The sequence below is a fragment of the Simochromis diagramma genome, unplaced genomic scaffold (assembly GCF_900408965.1).
Source record: "Simochromis diagramma unplaced genomic scaffold, fSimDia1.1 OVJJ01000097.1, whole genome shotgun sequence".
Taxonomy (NCBI): Eukaryota; Metazoa; Chordata; class Actinopteri; order Cichliformes; family Cichlidae; genus Simochromis; species Simochromis diagramma.
This window is the reverse complement of record NW_024387319.1, coordinates 1234660-1261393: the sequence shown is the minus strand read 5'-3', so window position 1 is coordinate 1261393 and position 26734 is coordinate 1234660. Positions and strand designations below refer to the sequence as shown.

At 44.4% G+C, this 26734-nt stretch overlaps 1 protein-coding gene across 2 annotated transcripts; it reads left to right on the top strand.

Annotated features, from left to right (window-relative positions):
* Positions 1-20: 20 nt before the first annotated feature.
* On the top strand, positions 21-16785 carry LOC120717257 (zinc finger protein 708-like). 2 transcript variants are annotated; one of them, XM_040005170.1, is made up of 5 exons: positions 21-1954; positions 9318-9984; positions 11879-11970; positions 14389-15571; positions 16184-16785. In XM_040005170.1, the coding sequence occupies exons 1-4, from the start codon at positions 1526-1528 to the stop codon at positions 15553-15555; spliced, it is 2355 nt and encodes a 784-aa protein (XP_039861104.1). In that variant the 5' UTR covers positions 21-1525; the 3' UTR covers positions 15556-15571; positions 16184-16785. The 2 variants fall into 2 exon arrangements, with proteins under 2 accessions (XP_039861104.1, XP_039861105.1); XM_040005171.1 differs by lacking the exons at positions 14389-15571; positions 16184-16785 and having other exon boundaries at positions 23-1954; positions 11879-12967.
* The last annotated feature ends 9949 nt before the right edge of the window (positions 16786-26734 follow it).

Below are 26734 nucleotides of genomic sequence, written 5' to 3'. Positions count from 1 at the left end.
TACCAGTTCATCCACAGTGGACTTCAAGCGTATCCTTAGACTGGGGCGGAAAATAAAGTGGGGGCTTGTACGCTCTTTTCGTTTGCCCTTTTTTTGCTCATTGTGTTTTGTAGGTTTCCTTCAGCTTTTGGTTGGCGGCTTTCTTGTGGTGTAATGGGTAAACTAGCTGTAATTACTTTGATGTGTGTTATTTTGCACATCAACCCACCATGGCTAAGTTGGATCGATGCACCAAGGCAGATTTGTTGTTGGTGGCAAATTTGTTTAATGTTGGTGTCCTCTTGAATCCAAAAAAGGCAGAAATTAAGCAGTGTCTGGCAGAGCAGATGGTGGAAAAAGGGGTAATTGCGAAGGTGAAACTTCGACCGGTTGATGCGTCTGGAGGTTTGGTAGTGGATGGAGGCTCCTGCTGCCGTTCAAGTCCCAAACATTATCCTGGCCAGACAATTACCAGAATTGATTACGGATGATCTTAAGCTTGCCCTTTGCCTGAAAGAGGTGGAGCTTTAGGCTAAAGCCAAAGAAGTTGAGCTACTGCATCTCCGAATAAGGCCTATGGAGCAATGTTACCTCTACCCCATTGAGTAAAATTGTGAGTAAAACTTCTGACTGATTCTCCTCTGACCAGTTTGATGCAAGAAAGCAAATTGCCTTAGTGCCACCTTTCAGAGAAAGTAAGGTTGACTCTTACTTTAATGCCTTTGAACGCATCGCAACCACTTTAAAATGGCCCAAGGACGTGTGGAGTTTGTTGTTGCAGTGCAAATTGGTGGGGAAAGCACAAGAAGTGTGCACGAGCTTATCCATTGATCACAGTCGGGATTATGAAATTGTGAAATCCACTATTTTAGTGTTTTCTGAGTTAGTTCATGAGGCATGTTGCCAAATGTTTCGGTCCTGCGAAAAATCTGCCAACCAAACACATGTAGATAAGTTTGATAAGTAGTTAGGTGCAAGTAAAGTGAAGGATTTTACTTAGCTAAGACAATTGGTTCTGTTGGAAGAATTCAAAACGTGTCTTCCAAAAAATGTTGTTATGTACCTCAATGAGCAAAAGGTGGATTCATTGTGTAAAGCTGCTGTTCCGCAGATGAGTTTCTGTTGACCCATTGCGCTACATTTTCAGCTGTGTGAATATACTCTGTTGTCTGCGCCTGCGAGGAGCTTAAGGGTTTCTCCTGCGCATCAAACGCACCCTGATCCAGTTCCCATGAACGTTCGTGAATGCTTTTATTGCCATGACACCAGCCATGTCATTGCTAATTGTCTATCACTTCGTCCCTAAGAGCAAACTCAAACCCGGAGAAAACCAAAGAGTGTTGGTTTTCTCCAGGTTTGAGTCGGTTGGTCTCTATGCCTAATCCCGTCAGATCCTCCGGACCTTTCTTTTCAAAAGCGTTCGCCTCACCTACTGGAAAAGAGGAGGATCGTGTGCTGATTGTGATTTTGTGTGACACTGGGGCTACCAAGTCTCTCATTTTGGATAGCGCGTTGCCTTTTTCTCGTAACTCGTTTTGTGGTGCTGATGCTCTCGTGTGGGGAGTGGAGATGTATGTGTGTGTCACGGGCTCCGCTACACAGCGTTTTCCTACGGTCACCTCTCGTTTCGGGCCCGGTAGCAATTGGGGTGCGCCCTCGCTTGCACGTACAGGCGGTTACTATTATTCTGGGGAATGATCTAGCAAATGGAAAGATTTTCCCAATCTCCGAGGTAATTGAAAACCCCATCGATGATTTGGTTTTTGTTTCTGAATCTGCTGCTGACAGTCTGCCCTCTGTTTTCCCTGCCTGTGTCGTCACATGTGTGTATAAGCGCAGATACAGTGATGTTGATTTGTCTGACTCTTTCCTGTGTTCTGAAGATGATCCTGTGAAAGCTGAGCCACCTGTGGAAAAAGAAGAAAAATGTGTGTCTGATAGCCTGCTACCTGCTACACCTGACCTGTCTATTGAGGTAAGTAAAGCAGATTTTGTCCATGTGCAACAGAATGATCCAACTCTGGCCAAATGTTTACTTGCTGTAAATTCCAACGAGCAAACCCCCATGTTTACAGCATTGGCAACAACGTGTTAATGCGTAAATGGCACCCTCCCTCATCAAGTGATCTTGGGTGGAATGTATTTCAACAGGTAGTTGTATCACAAAGGTTCCGACCCCAAGTAATCAGTCTTGCACATGACAGTTTCTCTGGACATTTAGGAATTAGAAAAACCATCGTATTCTGCATCACTTTTTGTGGCCAGGGTTAAAAACGGATGTAACTAGGTACTGCCGCTCCTTTCACCTTTATCAGGTCAGTGTAAAACCAACCAAGTTATTCCTCCCGCTCCATTGCATCTGATCCCGGCTTTAGGGGAACCATTTCAGCACATACTCACTGATTGTGTAGGACCGCTTCCCAAAAACAAAGTCAGGACGTCAGTATATTTTAACTTTGATGTGCGCCGCCACACGCTTCCCCGAGGCTATTCCGTTCCTCACTGTTAAAGTCAAAGCTGTTGTCAGAGTGCAAGTGAACTTTTTCTCCGCTTTCGGTTTGCCAAAATCTGTTCAAACGGACCGAGGGTCAAACTTCATATCCAAGATTTTCACTCAGCTCTTGAAATCGCTTGGCATAAAGCATTAAAAATCCAGTGCGTATCATCCCGAATCACAGGGCGTGCTCAAGCGTTTCCATCAAACATTAAAAGCTATGATGAGAAAGTTCTGCCTCGAGTCAGGAAGAGAGTGGGATGAGGCTCTGCCTCTTCTCCTTCTATTGGTGAGAGAGCGTGCGCAGGAGTCCACAGGTTTCAGTCCCGCAGATCTGGTGTTTGAACACACAGTGCGTGTCCCCGCGGCTGCTCAAAGAGATCTTCTCTCCAGACAAAGTTCTGTGACACAGATTCTGTTATAGGCACCCCAGACTGTAAGGCAAGGCAAGTTTATTTGTATAGCACAATTCAACAACAAGGTGATTCAAAGTGCTTTACAGAGACTGTAGAAGAAAGCGTCATGTGGCTTCATCTCGTCAACCTGATGAAGCCTTATTTTTTTCGCGAGGCAGGTGTAAACCCCTCTTCGTCCCCTGCTGCACCATCAGCCTTGCCTGTAGTTGTGTCAGTGGCCCCATCTGAGTATAATCCAGAAAGTGATGGCTTAGTTTTCATTTGTGCTAAGGGTTGCTCCCGACTCAGAAACTCTGAAATATTAGTGAATTTAAAATACCACCTAAAACATTTGGATGACGCTGCCCAGAATGATTTGTGCTCTCTGATCAAAAATCACCCATCCCTGATTGCTGACACTCCATCTCGCACCACTGTCATGAACATGACGCAGATGTAGGTGACCATCCCCCGAACAAACAACACACTTATCGTGTGAACCCTACTATTAAATCTTTTTCTTTTTATTCTTTTACTGGACAGAGAGAACACGACTCAGTTGTCAAAGTATTTATAATTATTTTATTGAATCATTACTTTCCGGAAAGGGATGTGCACCAGGCTAAACCCTCTGCAGATCTAAAACATTACAAGCATATCACCTATGTTATAATCCGCTTGCTCCTCCCCTACTAAACTGTCCCTTGATCTATTTCAATACTATATGTCTACCCTATAGCTGCAAAACTGTCTGCATCCTCGCTCCTCATGTTATTTTAGTAACCCTACTTGATCTGTGTGTTTGCGTTGCTTAGTTCCGCTTTTCTGTACTTCCTGTTCTTCACAGTTTCCTGTTTTTGCACAGTATTTCAGTCTGGCTAAGCAATTGGTTTGTGAGTCAAAGCTGGCCTGTTATTAAAATACATAAACAAAATAATCAAATAAGCACTAAGAAAACATATATGTTCCTCAACACCTACCAAATGCGCAGTTTTTCAGCAAGAAGTTTCCTACTTGCTAAAAATGGTCTAGCTGTCCCGAGTTCTAGTACATGGAGTGCCTTCTCATGCCGAAGGAAGACAAAACCCCATGTTTTTGTACAGATTTTCAAAAAGTAAACAGTGTGACCAAACCGGACTCCTATCCTCTCCCCCGAATGGAAGATTGTGTTGATAGGGTTTGCTCTGCAAAGTTTGTCACTTGATTTATTAAAGGGTTATTGGCAAGTTCCCCTCACTCCACATGCATCAGTTCCGCCTTCGTCACTCCCAATCACTTTCTCCAATATATATCGTCATGCCTTTTGCCATTCGAAATGCCCCTGCCACATTCCAACACCTTCACTAGATAAGCCACTGTGGCTTATCTAGTGAAGCAGGTGGGTCAGGTGTGCCCTCTCCTGGCCAAAATTCAGGCTGTCCTACATTTCCCTGTGCTTCGCACTAGATGTGGGATTCGCCGGGACCTCGGAATGGCCGGCTACTATCGTGGTTTCTGCAAAAAGTTTGCTGATGTAGTTGCACCTCTCACCAGTCTCACTGGTGTGTCAAAACCATTAGTGTGGTCATCCACATGCCAGAAACCTTTTCAGTCTGCCAAAGCTCAGAACATCAGTCTTTGCCACTCTTGATTTTATGCATCCTTTCAAACTACAGGTGGATGCCCGCGCCAGCTGTGCAGGTGAGGTGCTGTTGCAGAAGGATGAGCAGGGTGTTGATCATCCAATCGGTTACTTTTAAAGGAAATTCAACATTCACCAGCAAAATTACAGTACCATAGATAAAGATGCTCTTTCCCTGTTGCTTGCACTACCACATTTTGGCGCTAAAACATATATAGGTTGCAGTTCATCGCCTGTCGTTGTCTACACCGATCACAAGCCCTTTGTGTTTTTGACTAGAATACACAATTCCAAGTAGAGGCTCATGAGATGGTACCTCCTAGTAAAGGATTTTAATTTGGAGATCCATCATAAAAAAGGAACTGACAATGTGACAGCAGATGTACTGTCGAGTGGTTTTCTCCACTCCTGAGTGCCAAACATCTGTAGGGGAGATGTTTTGTCTTGGGAAGGGCGGTGTTACGGCCCTTGCCAGCTGTATATTTTGTGGTGTTCTATGTCTTTAAGAATCTACAGGTCCTTCCTGATTGGAGAGCTGGCGGCGGCTGATTGGTCCCCTGATCATGTGGCTGTTTTTAAAAGATGCCTGACCAGCAGTTGTTGGCGGCAGCGCCTGACAGCAGCAGACCTGACCCTGGCATCCAAACCTTGTGTTACCCGTGTGTGGCTCCTGAGATTTACTGAGTTTTTGTATATAGTGTGTGTGACACACGCTAGGCACAGATATACCCACACACAGGTCGTTGTCATCAGATCCCACATTTATTAAGAGTGTGCACTGAATTACAACAGAACACCGTCTGACAGCGGTCGGTTTCCCCAGCGTCTCTCTCCTCCGCTCCTCTCCGCCTCACTATATAAAGGAAAGGAAACCACCATCAGTCCAAAATCGCCATCAGCTGTTCTTACCAGCACCGCCCCATTGAGCTCACTGCACCACTCCTCCCCTGCAGCCGCGCCCCGGACCACACCTCCGCCACACACCCCCACCGCCCGACTGAGGCCGGGAAGCCCACCGGCCGAACCTACTCCCCCCCCCCCCCCCCCCCGCGAGCGAGAGAGGAAATCGGCCACCGCCATCTGCGCCCCCGGCCTATGGACCACCTTGAACTTAAAAGGCTGCAAAGCCAGATACCACCGGGTGATCCGGGCGTTGGCATCCTTCATGCGGTGGAGCCACTGTAGTGGGGCGTGGTCCGAGCAGAGGGTGAATGAGCGCCCCAGGAGGTAATAGTGAAGGGAGTCGACCGCCCACCGGATAGCCAAGCACTCCTTCTCCACGGTGCTGTACCGTCTTTGGCGCTCTGCCAGCTTCCGGCTGATGTAAAGAACGGGACGGTCGGCCCCCCTCACCTGCTGGGACAAAACGGCCCCCAACCCTCTGTTCGAGGCGTCAGTCTGCAGAACAAAAGGGAGGGAAAAGTTAGGGGTGTGAAGCAGCGGCTCCCCACAGAGAGCCTTTTTCACCTGCACAAACGCAGCCTGGCACGGCCCCGTCCACTGAACCGGATCTGGAGCACCCTTCCGGGTAAGATCGGTTAAGGGGCTGGTCAGCTGCGCAAACCCTGGCACGAACCGGCGATAGTAACCCGCCAGCCCCAGAAACCGTCTCACCTCCTTTTTAGTCTTGGGGCGCGGGCAGGATGCGATAGCCGCCGTCTTTTCCACCTGTGGACGCACCTGCCCGCCCCCCAAGTGGTACCCCAGATACTGTACCTCCCTCCGTCCAACCGCACACTTCTTCGGGTTGGCCGTGAGCCCCGCCTGCCTCAGGGACTCCAGGACCGCGGCCACCCGCTGCACATGCTCCGCCCAGGTGTTGCTGTGGATGATCACGTCATCCAAGTAGGTAGCAGCATACGCAGCGTGCGGGCGCAGCACCCGGTCCATGAGGCGCTGGAAGTTGGCAGGGGCCCCGAACAAGCCGAACGGAAGCGTAACGAATTGGTACAAACCGTACGGAGTGGAGAAGGCCGTTTTCTCCTTGGACTCGGCAGACAAGGGAATCTGCCAATAGCCCTTGGTTAAATCCAGGGTCGTGAAAAAACGGGCCGTGCCCAGCTGATCCAGGAGCTCGTCGACCCGGGGCATGGGATAAGCATCAAAACGTGACACTTCATTCACCTTGCGATAGTCGACACAGAACCGTATAGACCCATCCTTCTTCACCACCAGAACGATGGGGCTACACCAGGCGCTGTACGACTCTTCTATCACTCCCATTCTCAGCATTTCAGCCAATTCCCTCTGCACGATTTGCCGTTTATGCTCAGGAAGCCTGTAGGGCCATGAACACACCGTCACGCCAGGCTGTGTTACAAAATGATGCTCAATGAGAGACGTCCGGCCGGGCAGGGGGGAGAACACGTCAGCAAAACGCTGTTGTAACGCGACAACGTCTGCTCTCTGGGCCTGTGTGAGATGGTCATCACAAGGGAGGGAGGCGGGGATGATGGAATTTGGCACCTCCGGTCCCAACTCATCTTTCTCTTTAACCAGGCTCACCAGAGAAGCAGTTTCAACTTCTCTCCATGCTTTAAGGAGATTGAGGTGATAGATCTGCGTGGCCCCTCCCCTGTCCGACCGAGCGACCTCATAGTCAACGTCCCCGACTCGCCGTGTGACCACAAAGGGTCCTTGCCACTTGGCGAGCAACTTTGAGCTAGAAGAAGGGAGTAATACAAGCACTTTGTCTCCCGGTGAAAATTGCCCGAGTCTAGCCCCTCTGTCATACAGGCGTTGCTGACGCTGCTGAGCCTGGAGCAAATTCTCCCGTGACAACCTCCCCAAAGTGTGGAGTTTCGCTCTCAGGTCCAACACGTACTGAATCTCATTCTTGGCGGGGCTCGGACCGTCCTCCCAGCTTTCTTTAATCAGGTCGAGCACCCCACGTGGCCTCCTGCCGAACAGCAGTTCAAAGGGAGAAAATCCCGTGGAGGCCTGGGGCACCTCCCGCACTGCGAATAACAGAGGGTCTAGCCAGTGATCCCAATTGCGTTCATCCTCGTTAATGAACTTACGAATCATGGACTTTAAGGTCTTATTCAGCCGCTCCACCAGCCCGTCCGTCTGAGGGTGGTAGACGCTGGTCCGAATAGATTTAATGCCCAGTAATTCGTACAGTTCCCGCAGTGTACGAGACATAAACGACGTGCCCTGGTCAGTCAGTATCTCTTTCGGGATTCCGACTCGGGAGATGACCTGAAACAGTGCCTGCGCCACACTCTTTGCAGAGATGGTGCGCAGCGGGACTGCTTCCGGGTACCGCGTTGCATAATCCACCAGGACTAATACAAAGCGGTAGCCGCGTGCACTCCGGTGAAACGGCCCGATGAGGTCCATGCCAATGCGCTCGAACGGGACCTCTATGAGTGGAAGCGGACGCAAAGGCGCTTTTGGTATGGCCGGCTGATTAACAAGTTGGCAGTCCGGGCAGGACGCGCACCAGCGGCGCACATCCGCTCGGATGCCCGGCCAATAAAATTGGGCCGTTATTCGCTCCAGAGTTTTTTCGTATCCCATATGCCCTGCCATGGGGTTATAATGAGCCGCCTGGAAAATCGTTTCCCAGCGGCCCTGCAGCACCAACAGCTGGGTGTGTGTCCCCTCTGTGCGAGCGTCACGACTCACTCGATATAACCTGTCTTTCGATAAAATGAAGCGTGGGTAGGTCCGCACGGCTTTGGGGCGCACCACGTGACCATCAATCTCAATCACTTGGTCAAAGGCTGAGCGTAGGGTGCCGTCACGAGACTGTTCCAGTGGGAAATCACCCGTGGGGGGAACTTCCGGAGCCGGCAGGGCTACCTGTGAAGGACCCGCCGTCTCCCCCTCCCCAGAGTCAGTGTCGGACGACCCCGCGTCACCACTGAGCGCCGCGCAGACACTACATGCTACTAGCGGTCGTGACCGCACCCCTGCATACTGTCCCAACAAATGATGAAACCCCGGCCAATTCGTACCCAGAATTAGGGGATGCGACAGGCGCGGGCTAACCGCAGCCGTTACTCTATGCGTTTTGCCCTTATACTTTAATAACAGCGGCACTATGGGATACCTGTGAACATCACCATGCACACACCTCACCACCACCCATTCTGCCTCCAGCAATGCCCCGGGGCGAACCAAGCTTTGGTGCACGAGGGTCTGTGTGCAGCCCGTGTCCACCAAAGCATGGCGTATACCCCCTCGAATCCTTACCGGAATGCTGTATGTCCCTCCCGGACCGGGAGAGGGTGCTGGAGCACTGGCAACGCGGAACACCTGCCCCACCTCCATCAAAGGACAGTCCCTCCTCAGGTGTCCCGGCTGTCTGCACTTCCAGCACTCCTGCCCCGGCGTCTGTGCTGCTCTCCGCCTCACTATATAAAGGAAAGGAAACCACCATCAGTCCAAAATCGCCATCAGCTGTTCTTACCAGCACCGCCCCATTGAGCTCACTGCACCACTCCTCCCCTGCAGCCGCGCCCCGGACCACACCTCCGCCACAGTGTGTAAATTAGTTCACTTGTAAATGGACAGTGTAGACACAAATAAACCACCGTTCACTTCAAAGATTGGCTTCTAGGTATGGTTTGGGGGACCCGGGCGGGGTCACTTCCTTTCTTACCCTTATGTTATGGTCCTGTACCCCTAGACTGGGGCACAGCACACCTATAATGTCTCCAAAAAGTCGATTCTGTCCAGATTGGACAAGCTTAAAAACACACCAAGTCATCCACCTACAATGTGTTTGTTGACATCTTGGATCCCACTAATGGAGGCAGTTTCAGTTTAGTCCACGACTGCATTTCACTCACTGCCTCTGTTTGTATCTCTGTCACTGCAGGACCAACACGGAGCGAGAAGTCAGCGCTCTCAGGAGGCCGACAAACCTCACAGAAGAAAGGGAGAGAAAAAATACAGCTGTGATGAGTGTGGGAAGAATTTTACCCATCTTGGAAACTTTAAAGCACACCAACTCGTCCACAGTGGAGATAAACCATACAGATGTGACTTGTGTGGAAAACGTTTTACCCAGAAAGGACACCTAAAATCACACCAGCGCATCCACAGTGGAGTTAAACCATACAGCTGTGAGTTGTGTGGAAAGTCTTTTACCCACCCTGCAAGCTTAAAAACACACCAAGTCATCCACGGTGGAGTTAAACCATACAGCTGTGAGTTATGTGGAAAGTCTTTTACCCACTCTGCAAGCTTAAAAACACACCAAGTCATCCACAGTGGAGTTAAACCATACAGTTGTGAGTTGTGTGGTAAAGCTTTTACTTGCAGTGGTAACTTACAGCGTCATCAACTCATCCACTCTGGAATCAAGGCGTACAGCTGTGGTCAATGCGGTAAAGCTTTTGCTCGGAGTAGCACCTTACAACGTCACCAAGTCACTCACTCTGGATTTAAACCGTACAGCTGCGACTTGTGTGGAAAGTCTTTTAACGATCCTGCAGACTTGAAAAAACACCAACTCATCCACATTGGAGTTAAAGTGTACATAGGTGAGTTGTTTGTAAAGTCTTTTACCCAGGCTGGAGGCTTAAAAAGATACCAGTTCATCCACAGTGGACTTCAAGCGTATCCTTAGACTGGGGCGGAAAATAAAGTGGGGCTTGTACGCTCTTTTCGTTTGCCCTTTTTTTTGCTCATTGTGTTTTGTAGGTTTCCTTCAGCTTTTGGTTGGCAGCTTTCTTGTGGTGTAATGGGTAAACTAGCTGTAATTACTTTGATGTGTGTTATTTTGCACATCAACCCACCATGGCTAAGTTGGATCGATGCACCAAGGCAGATTTGTTGTTGGTGGCAAATTTTTTTAATGTAATGAATCCAAAAAAGGCAGAAATTAAGCAGTGTCTGGCAGAGCAGATGGTGGAAAAAGGGGTAATTGCGAAGGTGAAACTTCGACCGGTTGATGCGTCTGGAGGTTTGGTGGTGGATGGAGGCTCCTGCTGCCGTTCAAGTCCCAAACATTATCCTGGCCAGACAATTACCAGAATTGATTACGGATGATCTTAAGCTTGCCCTTTGCCTGAAAGAGGTGGAGCTTTAGGCTAAAGCCAAAGAAGTTGAGCTACTGCATCTCCGAATAAGGCCTATGGAGCAATGTTACCTCTACCCCATTGAGTAAAATTGTGAGTAAAACTTCTGACTGATTCTCCTCTGACCAGTTTGATGCAAGAAAGCAAATTGCCTTAGTGCCACCTTTCAGAGAAAGTAAGGTTGACTCTTACTTTAATGCCTTTGAACGCATCGCAACCACTTTAAAATGGCCCAAGGACGTGTGGAGTTTGTTGTTGCAGTGCAAATTGGTGGGGAAAGCACAAGAAGTGTGCACGAGCTTATCCATTGATCACAGTCGGGATTATGAAATTGTGAAATCCACTATTTTAGTGTTTTCTGAGTTAGTTCATGAGGCATGTTGCCAAATGTTTCGGTCCTGCGAAAAATCTGCCAACCAAACACATGTAGATAAGTTTGATAAGTAGTTAGGTGCAAGTAAAGTGAAGGATTTTACTTAGCTAAGACAATTGGTTCTGTTGGAAGAATTCAAAACGTGTCTTCCAAAAAATGTTGTTATGTACCTCAATGAGCAAAAGGTGGATTCATTGTGTAAAGCTGCTGTTCCGCAGATGAGTTTCTGTTGACCCATTGCGCTACATTTTCAGCTGTGTGAATATACTCTGTTGTCTGCGCCTGCGAGGAGCTTAAGGGTTTCTCCTGCGCATCAAACGCACCCTGATCCAGTTCCCATGAACGTTCGTGAATGCTTTTATTGCCATGACACCAGCCATGTCATTGCTAATTGTCTATCACTTCGTCCCTAAGAGCAAACTCAAACCTGGAGAAAACCAAAGAGTGTTGGTTTTCTCCAGGTTTGAGTCGGTTGGTCTCTATGCCTAATCCCGTCAGATCCTCCGGACCTTTCTTTTCAAAAGCGTTCGCCTCACCTACTGGAAAAGAGGAGGATCGTGTGCTGATTGTGATTTTGTGTGACACTGGGGCTACCAAGTCTCTCATGTTGGAGTTGCCTTTTTCTCGTAACTCGTTTTGTGGTGCTGATGCTCTCGTGTGGGGAGTGGAGATGTATGTGTGTGTCACGGGCTCCGCTACACAGCGTTTTCCTACGGTCACCTCTCGTTTCGGGCCCGGTAGCAATTGGGGTGCACCCTCGCTTGCACGTACAGGCGGTTACTATTATTCTGGGGAATGATCTAGCAAATGGAAAGATTTTCCCAATCTCCGAGGTAATTGAAAACCCCATCGATGATTTGGTTTTTGTTTCTGAATCTGCTGCTGACAGTCTGCCCTCTGTTTTCCCTGCCTGTGTCGTCACATGTGTGTATAAGCGCAGATACAGTGATGTTGATTTGTCTGACTCTTTCCTGTGTTCTGAAGATGATCCTGTGAAAGCTGAGCCACCTGTGGAAAAAGAAGAAAAATGTGTGTCTGATAGCCTGCTACCTGCTACACCTGACCTGTCTATTGAGGTAAGTAAAGCAGATTTTGTCCATGTGCAACAGAATGATCCAACTCTGGCCAAATGTTTACTTGCTGTAAGTTCCAACGAGCAAACCCCCATGTTTACAGCATTGGCAACAACGTGTTAATGCGTAAATGGCACCCTCCCTCATCAAGTGATCTTGGGTGGAATGTATTTCAACAGGTAGTTGTATCACAAAGGTTCCGACCCCAAGTAATCAGTCTTGCACATGACAGTTTCTCTGGACATTTAGGAATTAGAAAAACCATCGTATTCTGCATCACTTTTTGTGGCCAGGGTTAAAAACGGATGTAACTAGGTACTGCCGCTCCTTTCACCTTTATCAGGTCAGTGTAAAACCAACCAAGTTATTCCTCCCGCTCCATTGCATCTGATCCCGGCTTTAGGGGAACCATTTCAGCACATACTCACTGATTGTGTAGGACCGCTTCCCAAAAACAAAGTCAGGACGTCAGTATATTTTAACTTTGATGTGCGCCGCCACACGCTTCCCCGAGGCTATTCCGTTCCTCACTGTTAAAGTCAAAGCTGTTGTCAGAGTGCAAGTGAACTTTTTCTCCGCTTTCGGTTTGCCAAAATCTGTTCAAACGGACCGAGGGTCAAACTTCATATCCAAGATTTTCACTCAGCTCTTGAAATCGCTTGGCATAAAGCATTAAAAATCCAGTGCGTATCATCCCGAATCACAGGGCGTGCTCAAGCGTTTCCATCAAACATTAAAAGCTATGATGAGAAAGTTCTGCCTCGAGTCAGGAAGAGAGTGGGATGAGGCTCTGCCTCTTCCACATGCATCAGTTCCGCCTTCGTCACTCCCAATCACTTTCTCTAATATATGTCGTCATGCCTTTTGCCATTCGAAATGCCCCTGCCACATTCCAACACCTTCACTAGATAAGCCACTGTGGCTTGTCTAGTGAAGCAGGTGGGTCAGAGCCAGGTGCGCCCTCTCCTGGCCAAAATTCAGGCTGTCCTACATTTCCTGTGCCGATAGATGTGGGATTAATGATGAATGAAGAATGAATGAATGAAGAATTCCAGCAACTTAAAGATTGTAAGACATTACACAAAAAAGAAAAACAAGTTAGCTCGTGGGTAAGACAGCTTTTTAACTCCCATACATTCTGGTTAATTTAGTTGCGCAGACATGTTTTGTGACATTCGGTTATAAATACGCTTGTCTTAAAACATACGTAGTGCATTCAGTCGTTGTTATTGATATCGCAGCTCACCATCATGGTCTTCATTACATTACATCTTCCGTATATTTATATTTTAGCTTGAAATATCAATGAAGTATGCTTCCGTTGTATAGTTGTAACTTCATCAATTTTACTTTTAAGAAAATTCGCCGTGTTCTTGATTTTATGCGTCTTTTCAAACTACAGGTGGATGCCCGCGCCAGCTGTGCAGGTGAGGTGCTGTTGCAGAAGGATGAGCAGGGTGTTGATCATCCAATCGGTTACTTGTAAAGGAAATTCAACATTCACCAGCAAAATTACAGTACCATAGATAAAGATGCTCTTTCCCTGTTGCTTGTACTACCACATTTTGGTTCATTTTGGCGCTACAACATATATAGGTTGCAGTTCATCGCCTGTCGTTGTCTACACCGATCACAAGCCCTTTGTGTTTTTGACTAGAATACAAAATTCCAAGTAGAGGCTCATGAGATGGTACCTCCTAGTACAGGATTTTAATTTGGAGATCCATCACAAAAAAGGAACTGACAATGTGACAGCAGATGTACTGTCGAGTGGTTTTCTCCACTCCTAAGTGCCAAACATCTGTAGGGGAGATGTTTTGTCTTGGGAAGGGCGGTGTTACGGCCCTTGCCAGCTGTATATTTTGTGGTGTTCTATGTCTTTAAGAATCTACAGGTCCTTCCTGATTGGAGAGCTGGCGGCGGCTGATTGGTCCCCTGATCATGTGGCTGTTTTTAAAAGATGCCTGACCAGCAGTTGTCGGCGGCAGCGCCTGACAGCAGCAGACCTGACCCTGGCATCCAAACCTTGTGTTACCCGTGTGTGGCTCCTGAGATTTACTGAGTTTTTGTATATAGTGTGTAAATTAGTTCACTTGTAAATGGACAGTGTAGACACAAATAAACCACCGTTCACTTCAAAGATTGGCTTCTAGGTATGGTTTGGGGGACCCGGGCGGGGTCACTTCCTTTCTTACCCTTATGTTTTATGTTATGGTCCTGTACCCCTAGACTGGGGCGCAACACACGTACAATGTCTCCAAAAAGTCGATTCTGTCCAGATTGGACAAGCTTAAAAACACACCAAGTCATCCACCTACAATGTGTTTGTTGACATCTTGGATCCCACTAATGGAGGCAGTTTCAGTTTAGTCCACGACTGCATTTCACTCACTGCCTCTGTTTGTATCTCTGTCACTGCAGGACCAACACGGAGCGAGAAGTCAGCGCTCTCAGGAGGCCGACAAACCTCACAGAAGAAAGGGAGAGAAGAAATACAGCTGTGATGAGTGTGGGAAGAATTTTACCCATCTTGGAAACTTTAAAGCACACCAACTCGTCCACAGTGGAGATAAACCGTACAGATGTGACTTGTGTGGAAAACGTTTTACCCAGAAAGGACACCTAAAATCACACCAAGTCATTCACAGTGGAGTTAAACCATACAGCTGTGAGTTGTGTGGAAAGTCTTATACCCATCCTGGAAGGTTAAAAACACACAAACTCATCCACAGTGAAGAGAAACCATACAGCTGTGAGTTGTGTGGTAAAGCTTTTACTTGCAGTGGTAACTTACAGCGTCATCAAGTTGCTCACTTTGGAATTAAGGCGTACAACTGTGATCAGTGTGGAAAAACTTTTGCTTGTAGTGGCCGCTTACAACGTCATCAATTTACCCACTCTGGAATCAAGGCATACAGCTGTGACCAGTGTGGAAAAACTTTTTCTTGCAGTAGCCACTTACAACGTCATCAAGTTACTCACTCTGGATTTAAAGCATACAGCTGCGACTTGTGTGGAAAGTCTTTTAATGATCCTGGAAACTTGAAAAAACACCAACTCATCCACAGTGGAGTTAAATCGTACATGTGTGAGTTGTGTGGAAAGTCTTTTACCCAGGCTGGAAACTTAAAAAGACACCAAGTCATCCACAGTGGAGTTAAACCATACAGCTGTGAGTTGTGTGGTAAAGCTTTTAGTTGCAGTAGCACCTTAAGACATCATCAAGTTACTCACTCTGGAATTAAAGCGTACAGCTGTGATCAGTGTGGTAAAGCTTTTGCTTTCAGTAGCACCTTACGACATCATCAAGTTACTCACTCTGGAATTAAGGCGTACAGCTGTGGCATTTGTGGAAAAACTTTCAGGACGCTAGGTTACCGCAATATTCACGTACGGATTCACACCAGACATGATGTTTACTCCTGTGATCTGTGTGGCAAACTGTTTACAACATATCCACACTTGCAACGCCACAAACTTACCCACACTGAGGAGAGACCTTATAAATGCGACCTGTGTGAAAAGGCTTTTAAAGAGCCACGTTTCCTGAGATTTCACCGTCAGATCCACACCAGAAAGAGACTATAAGTGCAGTTACTGTGAGGTATGTATTTATATTTGTACTGTTGCCGCTATTTTGAAGTATTACGTGAATGAAGTTTAACCCTCTCAAGGCAGGCGTTGCCGATTTGCAACAGTTAAAAACTAACAACCTGATTACCCCACATACATATTTTATGAGTTTTTTTACGCAGAAGTACCACTGCAGGACTTGGTTGTGCATTAGCAACAAAAAGTTTAATTTGAGCCTGAGAGGATTAATTTCAAAGCTAAATTAGACATGAAAACTTTATGGACAGAATATTGAGTCAAATCTGATACAAATCTCCTGAAACTTGTTGGAAAAAGTAAAGTTTTAAAAGCTCCTCCCCTTTCTCTCTATCTGACATTCACAATCCAATGGATGCATCGGAGAGCAGCTTGGGGTCAGTATCTTGTGGCATGCAGAGTAGAACATCCAGGGGTTTAACCACCAATCTTCCCATTAAGTAGATTACCTAGAAATGAAGAGTCATTTTCGCCCAGTAAGCTGAGCGTTATAATGTAAACAGTAAAATGTGGATGTTTGCAGAGATGCTCTTTATTTCAGGCAACATTCGGGATAAAAATGTTGAAGGAATTGCCTGACCTTCACTGTCTGTGTGTCTTTGTTTAGAAGAAGAGCGACACAGATGGATCCAGTTCTCCACCCTGTCGTCACTGTGGTGGTGGGAAAGAGTTTCAGTCAGCAACGGAGTGTAAAACGACATCAACGTAGACAGACTGGTGACAAAATGAGCTACTGCAAAGAATGTGGGAAAAGCTTCCCCACATCAAGTGAATTAAAAAGACATGAATTCTGTCACAGTGGGGTTAAAAAGCAGCTTCAAGAATCTCAGTTCATACTCCAAACATGAACGATCCCACGCTGTAAATAGTTTTACTAATGTGCAAAAACATTCACTTCATTTTCTGCTCTGTGCAAACATCAGCGTGATCATGCAGGACTGAAATCACTGGATCACAATGGATCTGAAGAGACAGTGAATAATCCTGGATGTTAAATTTATGAATCTGCAAGTATAGATATCTACGCCAAGATTTTTTCCTTTTCTTACAACCACTGATCAATGGCCATGAGTACCATTCGCAGAGAATAGGGATATACGTGAAAATGGAACGACCATCTCTGAATCGAGGAGGGGACCTAAGGGTACATCTTTCACCATCTTACAACGCTATGATTGCAGCCATTCCCCAACTCTCTGTGAATGGTACTCATGGCCATTAATCAGTGGGTTTTGGTCAGTGGTTGTTGATCAATGGTCATGAGAATTTGCATAATTAAGATTAAGGAACTGACCTCCCAGCCCATTTTTCCTTCAGTGGGCTGGTTTCAGTCATTATTTAAATGTACTGTTTATAAGGTTGGGGAAACCTGCAGTCAGCTGAGACTGAAGACGTCACTTGGATGAGTGACGAAACGTTTCTCCCACAAAACGCTACGTCCAGATGAACAGAATCAGCTTTTGGAGATTTACTTTCCTGGATGATTGAGATGCATCAAGACGTTAGTAGAATTTAGTACTTTAATTTTTATGTAGCAATGGTATCTGTTATACAGAACTGATACTGCAGCAGTCCTCGCCCGTAAGTTTAATACATATTTAAAGATTTAATTTGTGCAGTATTTGCTTTTTTTGATAACCAGCCAGGGGCGGATCTAGAAGAGTGGCATGGGGTGGCAAGTGCCACCCTAAAATGATCCCTTGCTACCCCAAGTGCTACCCCGGCTTTGCATATGACAGTGTTGTTTATTAAAATAAGATAGCATTAACACTTTAAGCGTAATTACTGTCAACAGTCAATATAAATGCTAAAACTGAATATATTCTATAGTGTTACCCCCCTTCACCATTAACAAATGGTTCAGCCCACAGCAGGACCGGCTTTTTTCTTGTTTTCAGTAGCCAGCGATGCTTATGATTGTGTCAGAGCACATTTTGAACAACACCATGGGAATTTCAGATTTCACACAGGTGGTTGGTTGTTACACTCTGGAAATGGAAGCAAGGTGAGTGTTATTAACCCTCTGTGGTCCACGGACACGCTGCACCTCCAAATCACATGACTGATGTAAGCTGACACAGCAACAAGCTGCAGCCATGCTGAGTCTCTATTTCAGCCCACATTGAAAGTTCGGACTTCAAAGTTTTTTAATTTTAATTACAGGCCAGTAAATCCAGAGTTATGATCATATATATATCAGCCACGCTTTTTTCTAAATGCTGTCGTCACGTTTTTATGTGTGTGTTTTTTAAGCATTTTCTAAAGACTGCGCGAAAACAGTAAAGAAAGAAAAAAAGCCACCTGTTTCCTATTGGTGGAAAAATGTACCATGTCGACCAATTTAAATAAAAAAAAGGCAACACGTAGGATTTGGTTGTTTAGGAAGAGGGAAAGTTTTGGGAGCAACGGCAGCGAGACAGAGCGAGAGAGAGAGAGGGTTTTTAGATGTGGGAGATTTGTGACGTTTAGTGTGGAGTGTATAGTTAGTGTGTTGTGTTGTCTTGTGTAGTTAGTCTGTTGTGTAGTCGTCTTGTTTTGTGTATCAGTGAGGGCACTAATGAATGTCACAAAGGCACATTTGCAATGTAAACACTGTCACTAAGTAGAAAACCAGCGGAGTGATACACCTCCTGTTGTCAGGCCTGCAGGTTTATCCCTGTGCTGTTCTTCTGTCTCTTGGTGGACAAACCCTTTTTTTACTGGCACACATCATTTGTGGGGCATCTTAGTGCAACACCTGATTGTTCTCTCATTTTAGTTTTAGTAATACTTTTAAATGGTGTACAAAATTTAAGAAAAAGAAAACGGCAAGTGTATTGGCTGCATTTTTAGATAGATAGTTGTATATGTTTACAAAATGTACAATTTATATTTGCATTTCAAGTTATGAAAATTTACTCAACATGTCTGTTTTGTTTTTTGTTTTTTTTTGGTTTTGTTTGTTTTTTTTACAGTAAAAAATACTACTAGGATTTTAAGTTCTTTGTGTGATTTCAGATCAGTAATACTATTGCAGTATGTCAGTGAAAAAAACAACTAAATTCAGTTGAGCTGAAAAGAATGACACCAAACAAGGCAACGGGGGAAATAAAAGAAAACAATTTGAGGGTGAAATACAAACGTAAACTCAAAAGGAGTCAAACATGGCCGGTTGTATTTCAGACCTCAGTGGGTTAATCCAACAAATCATGAAAAATTAGGTTTAAATTTTTGTTCATGACGGTTTAAGCTGTAACAATGTGATTGTTTTCTAACAAAAAACAGTGAAACTTAAGTTAGACCTGTGTTTGTAAAGCAACCGCCCCATGTTGTGTAGCTTTCTGGATTTTATACTTATTGGGCTACATATGTATTTATTATACAGGCTGTACAGTACATACAATCAAAACTCACTTGTTTTATGTAACTAAAGTGTTTAATTATGTGGGCTACAGACAATAATTGAGTTACAGACTATATTTATATGAAAAACGTGCATACTTACTGCATTTGACTCATTTTAACCATATGTAACCACCTGCGTATGTGTTTGACAAAAAGAAGACTTTGATTTTGCCACCCCATTTGATTTCTTTGCCACCCTCATGCCACCCTAAGAAAATTTCTCTAGATCCACCCCTGTAACCAGCTAACACTTATAATTAGAGGCCTCGTGAGTCATTATTATTATTGTATATTAAATGAGAGAAACTACATTTCTCAAAGAGAACACTTTGATTTGTTGTTATGAGTATTAGGAGGTAATTAACATTGATTTGTACCATTACAATAATCCAGCTGGAGTTTCATCATTTTGGATTTTAATCAATGATTAATTTTATTATTTTCTGTTTTTAATTTGTTGGATTTTTTTATTGCTCTGTTGTGAAAGCTCAAGTTATTAGTTGTATTCAATGAACTCTGTAAAGTTTGTCTTACAAAACAGTTTGGTGTGAAAAATAAAGAAATGGTTTCATAGGTAATTATTTGAGACACGATTTCCCTTCCTGTATTTCAGAGTAAATCCTGAGGTGACAAATGAAAAATTATTTACAGTCAGAGTCAGATGAACCTTTTTCAGATGGAGGTTTATCAGAGGAGGAGACTTGGCTGTTTTCTTGGCTGCCCTCCCTCACAAATAAACTGAAAAACAAATAAAATGCCAACACAGATTAGTTTTTAGTTTACCATATTTAGAATGAGTCCGAGGAATATGTATATGTAAATGTATATTTATTACCGCTAATCATTTTAAAGCTCAGTTTATAGGGCTGTCAAAATTGAGAGCAAACCAAATAACTGCTGTGTAATGCCCTCCGCTACCTTAGTTTAATTGGTCACATGACTAAAATACATAATGGATTTTCCCATGCAGCAGTATATTAATGACTAACCTCGTATTGTGGATGGATTATCTCTGTGGTCAAAGGAGCTTGCAAAGAAAAGCGTCTGGACTTCTTTAAGTTGCTTGAAGACGTTTCACCTCTCATCCGAGAAGCTTCTTCAGTTCTAAGGTCAAATGGTGGAGAGTCCCAGTGGGAGTATCCCCCCACAGAGGGACAAAAGGACCCCCTGATGATCCCCTAATTGCCTGAGCCAAGGTGTGAAACTGGGTGTGGGTCCCAATCAGCCAGAGTTTCGGGTGAGCTCATTGTGAAACCTGGCCCCACCTTATCATGCGAATTCCTGAGATCAGATGGCCCAGGATGTGACGTCACATCCTGGGCCATCTGACCCCACCTTATCATGCGAATTCCTGAGGTCAGATGACTACAATGACCTGGATGACTGAGAACCTTCACAGACAGATTATCTCTGTGGTTCTCCTGACTGACGTTTTGTCCATTTACAGTATCCTGCCATGCCATTGCATTTCCCCCCAACCATTGGGAACACTTACGTTAACTTTCATTGAGTAGAAAAACGTCCTCCAGCTTTATTGTTTATGTTATGCTAACATAGCTTTGTCGCGTTAGCGCTCACGTAGCACATCTTACCAGCTAGCCCAACTTCAGTGACCCTACAAACGTCACTGCTTTTTACTTTCCTGTCTTCATTTATGTTGGAAGTGATAGCAGAGCTGTACGTTTTAATTTGTGTCATAAATCCCTCAGTGAGAACATGCTTAGATGGAAGCTAGTGAGCTAACTCTCTAATGTCATAAATTCCATTTTAATGGATGCCTGGATGTTAAACTTAATTGTTACACCTGGTAGAGAAGCCACACGGATCATTTTATTATAGATGAAAGAATTTAGACAGTTTTTCAGCTCTCAGTAATACTGCAGTGATCATTTGACTTTGGGACCTGCTGTGGAGTTTAATGGGTTTAAAAACATGAACAGCTGTGGGATACTGTTTGTCCGTGATTTGAACCGGGGGAACAAATCGTGACAGGATCAGCCTGATAGTATTTGTAAGTTAAGTTTGGTTAAGCCATTTACTCAGGATAGCGTCCCGTATCTAGTTATCATTGTCAGCTTGAAAGTCACAGTCCTTTGCAGCTCGCCTTAAACGTGTACAAAATTGTTGCACAGTCTCACCTGGTGTTTGGGACAATTTGTGGAAAGTTTGGCGTGCATATGCAAAATTCACTTGAGGAACAAAATAAGTGTTGAGCGCCGTCACCGCCGCGGTGTAGTCCTTCGCCTCTCCCGTCTGTGGTAGAGTGGAGAAGACGTCCTGCCCGGCCAAGTGCAGTAGAAGAGCGCGTCTCCGCTGTCTGATCACATCTGTAGCATTATCCGTCAAAATAAGACCTTTCCCATCAGCAAACAACTCGAAGGATGTTAACCACCGCGTCCATCTTGGTCCGAGTGTAGCTGGGTCAGTGTAGCAGGCGAACGGTTGAATGCCCGACTTTTACATGTTAGCCCATGTAGCGAAGTTTTCGCTAACACCATGCCGCCGCCGGGTCTGCTTCTCACAAAAACAAATCCAGGTCCCTGTCATCCTCGTCGTCATTGTTGTGTGCCCGCCTTATTACTGAATTAGGCAGGGCACCCTGAATTAAATCAGGACATAAAGCACGGTCTTTCTCTTGCTTTATTCAATACAGTCGACCTGACAACTAGCCACTTAACGGGGCCTCCTTCCGGACAACAACATCCGGTTCAAAAGTCATCACATTAAGACATAGCCATATATCAGTACATGACACCATGTTGCTGAGCTTTTTATAAAAGTTAATTCTATTCTACTTAATAACATTACACTTACATTATTAAGTAAGTGTAATGTTGTGTCTCTTGATCATGCAATCCAACTGACTGATGCACAATTCATCTTTCCACTGTTTGGAATGTTTCTGTTGTCTGTCATGGAAAGTTTTACATTTTAAGATGGATGAGCTGCTGAATGCTACAAATACAAATAAAGCAAACGAACCATCTGCTGATGAATGTGACCACACGTACACATTTCCGCTCAGTTGATTAATTTTCCAGTTCTTTCTCGATCTTCCTGTATGTTAGAGTAAAGACCAAAGTGACAAATGGAAACATGTTTGCAATCAAAGTCAGATGAACTGTTTTCAGTGGCACAGATGGAGGTTTACCTGGCAATAATTTGAACTTAAAGTCAAAAGTCTTATTATTATTATCTTATTTTTCCCTCCAAATTTGCTGTAGGTATTACATTTACAAATGGTGTTTAGAACATCGACATTATACATTGTAACGTGTTGCACAAAAATGCACAATAAACATAAAAACCTTGCGTCTACAACATGTGGCCTGAAAAACTTGGTATTTTTACTTAGCCCTCTATCCGTGTTATAGTTCTTTTGCTTTTAATAACTGAACTGAGAATGCAGACTCATGTGGAAAGAATTCGAAAAAAAAAAAACCCTCCTTTTTTTATTCTGGTGGTTCTGTCTTTTGTTGATATGCATTTACTTGAGTACAGAAAAACACTTTTTGTGTCTTTCAGAAAAAAAAAGGCATCACTCCAAAATTCAAGCAGGATTTACATCCTTTGACAGAGAAAATACTTTAAAGGCTAAATAATCACACATTGTTATTACATATTTTTCTTCAGTTGGAGAAGAATGATGAAAATACTTCAGTCTAAATCAGTCTGTCCAACATCAGCTTTCAACAGAAATCAGTTGAAAGCTGATCTCAGCATCACTGAGAGTTTCCTTCAGGTTCGTGCTCCTTTGTCAGCATTGCAGATTGTCCAATAGACGAGAACACCAACCAATGCATGATGACGACGCGGGGCTGAGCCTGACCTTGGAATGTCAGCGGTACATGACAAACCCGGACGAGTTTGAGTCCAGAAAAAACCCTTAAAAACACTTCAGATATACTGTGTTCGCTGCTCTTGGTCAAAAGTCCAGCAATACTCTAATATTCACAGATCTTATGATAGCTACACCACTACAAACAGAGCCTAATGCATAAACAAGCAGGTGGCATGTTACAGCCGAACCCTCCCTTTGGTCTCAGTCGGTGCTGTAATGCCCGATGTGGCTCTTACAGATGTTCTACAAAGATACTGTGGCTGGATTTGATCAGAAAGCAGCTGTGTGCAGAAATAAAAGACCCTCTGATAAATACTGGTATTGATATTGATATACCTTTATTAGTCCCACAAGGGGAAGTATAGTATAGAGTTGGATGTCACGTGGTCTTGGTCTCAATGGACTATTGTCTTGTTCTTGTCTTAGTCTCGACGGACTTGCTTTCTTACACAAAGAGAGAGAGGAGCAGAGAGGAACAGAGAGGAGCAGAGAGGGAGATGGAGAATGAGGACAGAACAGAGATGGAACAAGAGCAGGTGAGACACACATGTTAGTCAAATGGTTGTTTGCCAAAACTCATCAGAACATGTATCTCGTACCTAGTGTAACTTTTTAGATACCATTTGTTACTTTTCAAATTCTATATTTATTAAGTTATGCAGGCTTGTTTGCACAACGAGGCTAAATAATTATATAAACCTTTCTGAATCTAAATAGTGGACTTTGGTAGAATTAAAAAATAAGTGTAGTGCAGGTCTATGATGATTTTCAGTGCTACCATCATCTAGTTTTGATTCTGGTTCTGTCTTGGTTAAGTCCTAAGTAGGGATGGGTATTGATAAGATTTTCACGATTCCGATTCCATTTTCGATTCTGTTTAACGATTCGATTCTTTATTGATTCTCTTATCGATTCTTTTTTTTAAAAAAAGGAGAACACTAAGGTCGATTAGCTTAGAACTTTTTTTTTTTTAATCTTCTCTTTGAACAAGATAGAAATTTAGGAGTAACATGGCCTTACAAACCCAACAGTGAGATCTTAAGAGATCCAGCCTACGGCTCTTTGATGGGGCGTCACAGGGTCCCCAGGAAAAAAATTGTAAATGTAAAATAATAAAATAAATATTCTTCTTTAGCAATAACAAAGTATAACATACATTATTCTGTAGCAATTACACAAGAATATCCAGTAATGTCCCTGCCTACAAACACATTCATTTACCGAAAATCGGGGCATCTGCTGTGGCAAATGGGTGCAAGGCTTTTACCACAATTTTAGTCACTGCTCGGTGACATTCGTCTATCCTGGCCTGAAAGGAGACGCTAACGGTAGACTGCAGCGAGAACTGCCAGCATCTGAGCCAGCCAGACTCTGTCTCTCTCATCATGGTCACCTAAATGCACAGTAATGGCAGGTTTGTAATAAGTAATAATAATCGCGCTAACATAATATGCACTGTTAGTTGATTATTTACCTGCCGCATTAACGGGAGAGGACGTGCAAACGTTACGGCTGCTGCTGGGTTGAGATTCACGAGTCCGGAGCGGAATTAAAAACACGACATTCATTTAAGGTCATCGCGTGTTTTGTGAGCAAATGCTTTTGCATATTCGTAGTGTTTCCTCCTATTTCTAAATTAAATATCTACTTTGCAAGTATTGCAAGTTGCCCTGTTGTCATCCGTTCCCGTAAAGTATAACCAAACTTTTGAGCGTTTGAGCCGCCGTGTTTCCTGCCAGGTAAATTGAGCTCCGCAACGTGGTGACATCATTCGGGGCGACTGGAATCGATAAGGGAATCGTTTGCAAAAATGGCAAACAAGCACTGACACTTTCAGTCAATGTTTGCTCAGCCCTTTGTCCACTGATCGTGGACAGAATTTGTATGTGGAGTAGTGTTGGCAGTGTTAATGTCGTTAAAATTATGTTAACGCCATAACTGCATTAATGCGGCAATGCGGCGTGGGGCTGCAAGGTGTCGACACATTAGTGCGGTTAGCTTGTTAACAGAGATTTGCTGCGTTGATGCAGTTATGGCGTTAACGTCATTTTAACGAGATTAACGCTGACAGCACTAATGTGGAGCAAAGGTGCAGGGGCAGCACACTTCAGTGGTCTCAGGATCAGTTCTTTGATTCTAGTGGATGATGAGGTCCTCCTGGCTTCATCAAATAATGACCTATGACTCCTGCAGAGATGAGAATTAGCACCTCTGAGTCACAACTTTGAGGGTGAGTTAACCAGCAAGTTCTGGGAAAATGACATGTACTGTAATCTTGCTCTTTACATGATAGACATGAGGCTAAAAGCCATGCAATTTGAGGGAAATGAATGAAACTGTCCCATTTCAGGGGAAGAACTCTCAAGAGTCCAAGAAGGACCCTAACATAACTTTAGGTTGCACCTTTCCCATCAAAGTTACAGAACAAGGCAAAGTAGGTGTGTTTCAGAAATGTAGAGGGAAGTAAATATTATAAACACACTCCAACATCAATTATATTTTTTCTTTAAAGAGACTTTTTTTTAAACTAAAGATGCTGAAGAGGTGTCTTCATAATTAAGATGAGGAGTGAAGCTTTATTGAAGTGTCTGAAGCTGCATGTAGGACGCTTCCCGCCTGCTCCGTTTCAAGGTCGACTTTCACAGTGTTTCCAGCTGTGCGCAGCAGAGCAGGAGAAAAAAAACCTCTCAACAGCTGGATGAGCGCCCTGCACAGGTAGGCCTAACTGAAGTGAAATCCCTGTGCAAAAATAAACTCCAACAAACTAGTCCATCTGCTAGAAAGCTGTGAAGCCTCTCAGGTGCAGCACTAATTTTTATCCTTTGTGACACTTGCGTGAGAGTCGTCCTCATTGGTTATAATGATGTCGTCTGAACCCAGCGCTCCTCGTTTTAGATGGAAGCTGGGAGACGTTACTGCCTTATGTAATGAAATGACATTTATTTGTATACTTCCTTTATATTTAAAAGAACCCTCAACCTTCCAAGTCTCCAGCTCAAAAACCAAAAAGTTGATCATCAGGATTTAAACATCACAAATGTGAGCTTATTACTATAATTTATAACAGTGTGACAACACTTTTACACCTCCCGCCATCCTGCTACATCATCTAAACTTACAAAAATATGACAAACCATCGTCCAAAGTGATGCGCATCACACTGACTCGACCAACACTCGAACAACACATTTAGCAGGAATCACAAGTGATGGTGACATAAGCTGTACACACCCAGCAGACATGTCTGTAGTAAAAAAAAACAAGCTTATTGGTTCATAGATGTGCAGAAAAAAAACAATAAAATGCAAATAATCTGTAGCACTTCTAAAGTTTCCTTGCATTGAAATTTGAAAGCAAGTTGAATAATCTTCCTCACAGAAAACTCATCATAAACCATCATCAGCCCTGAAGCTGCTGGATCAGGACTTTCAGCTTCACCTGGAGAAACACTCCAGCCATCATTTACAGAATGTATTTTTGATCTGAATTCAGACATGAGAAAAGTGTCACCAGCTTTATTATTGCTGTCTATCATTATCATTATTGCTGCTTTCTGATTTTAAATCTATGAACGTGTCAGCGTGACGTCATGATTGTTTCCTGGTCTGGCTGTTTGGGCCTCTTTGGCATCATAACGATCTCTCATAGATTTCTTTTCACACATATTACTTCTGTAGTGTTCTGCTCTGTTTTTACTCCTCCCCATTTAAGTCAGCTTTCTTATGATTGGCTGGTTGAGATGTGTCCTGATGCATGCTCAATCATCCAGGTAGAAAATCCCATGAAGTTGATTCTGTGGATCTGGACGTAGTGTTTTCAGACTGAAGAAATCACTTGGATGAGTGATGAAACATTTCTCCCACTGAAAATGCCCGGCCAGATGAACAGACTCAGCTTGTGTGTGTTTAAAGTCTGAACCTTTGGCTCACAGGG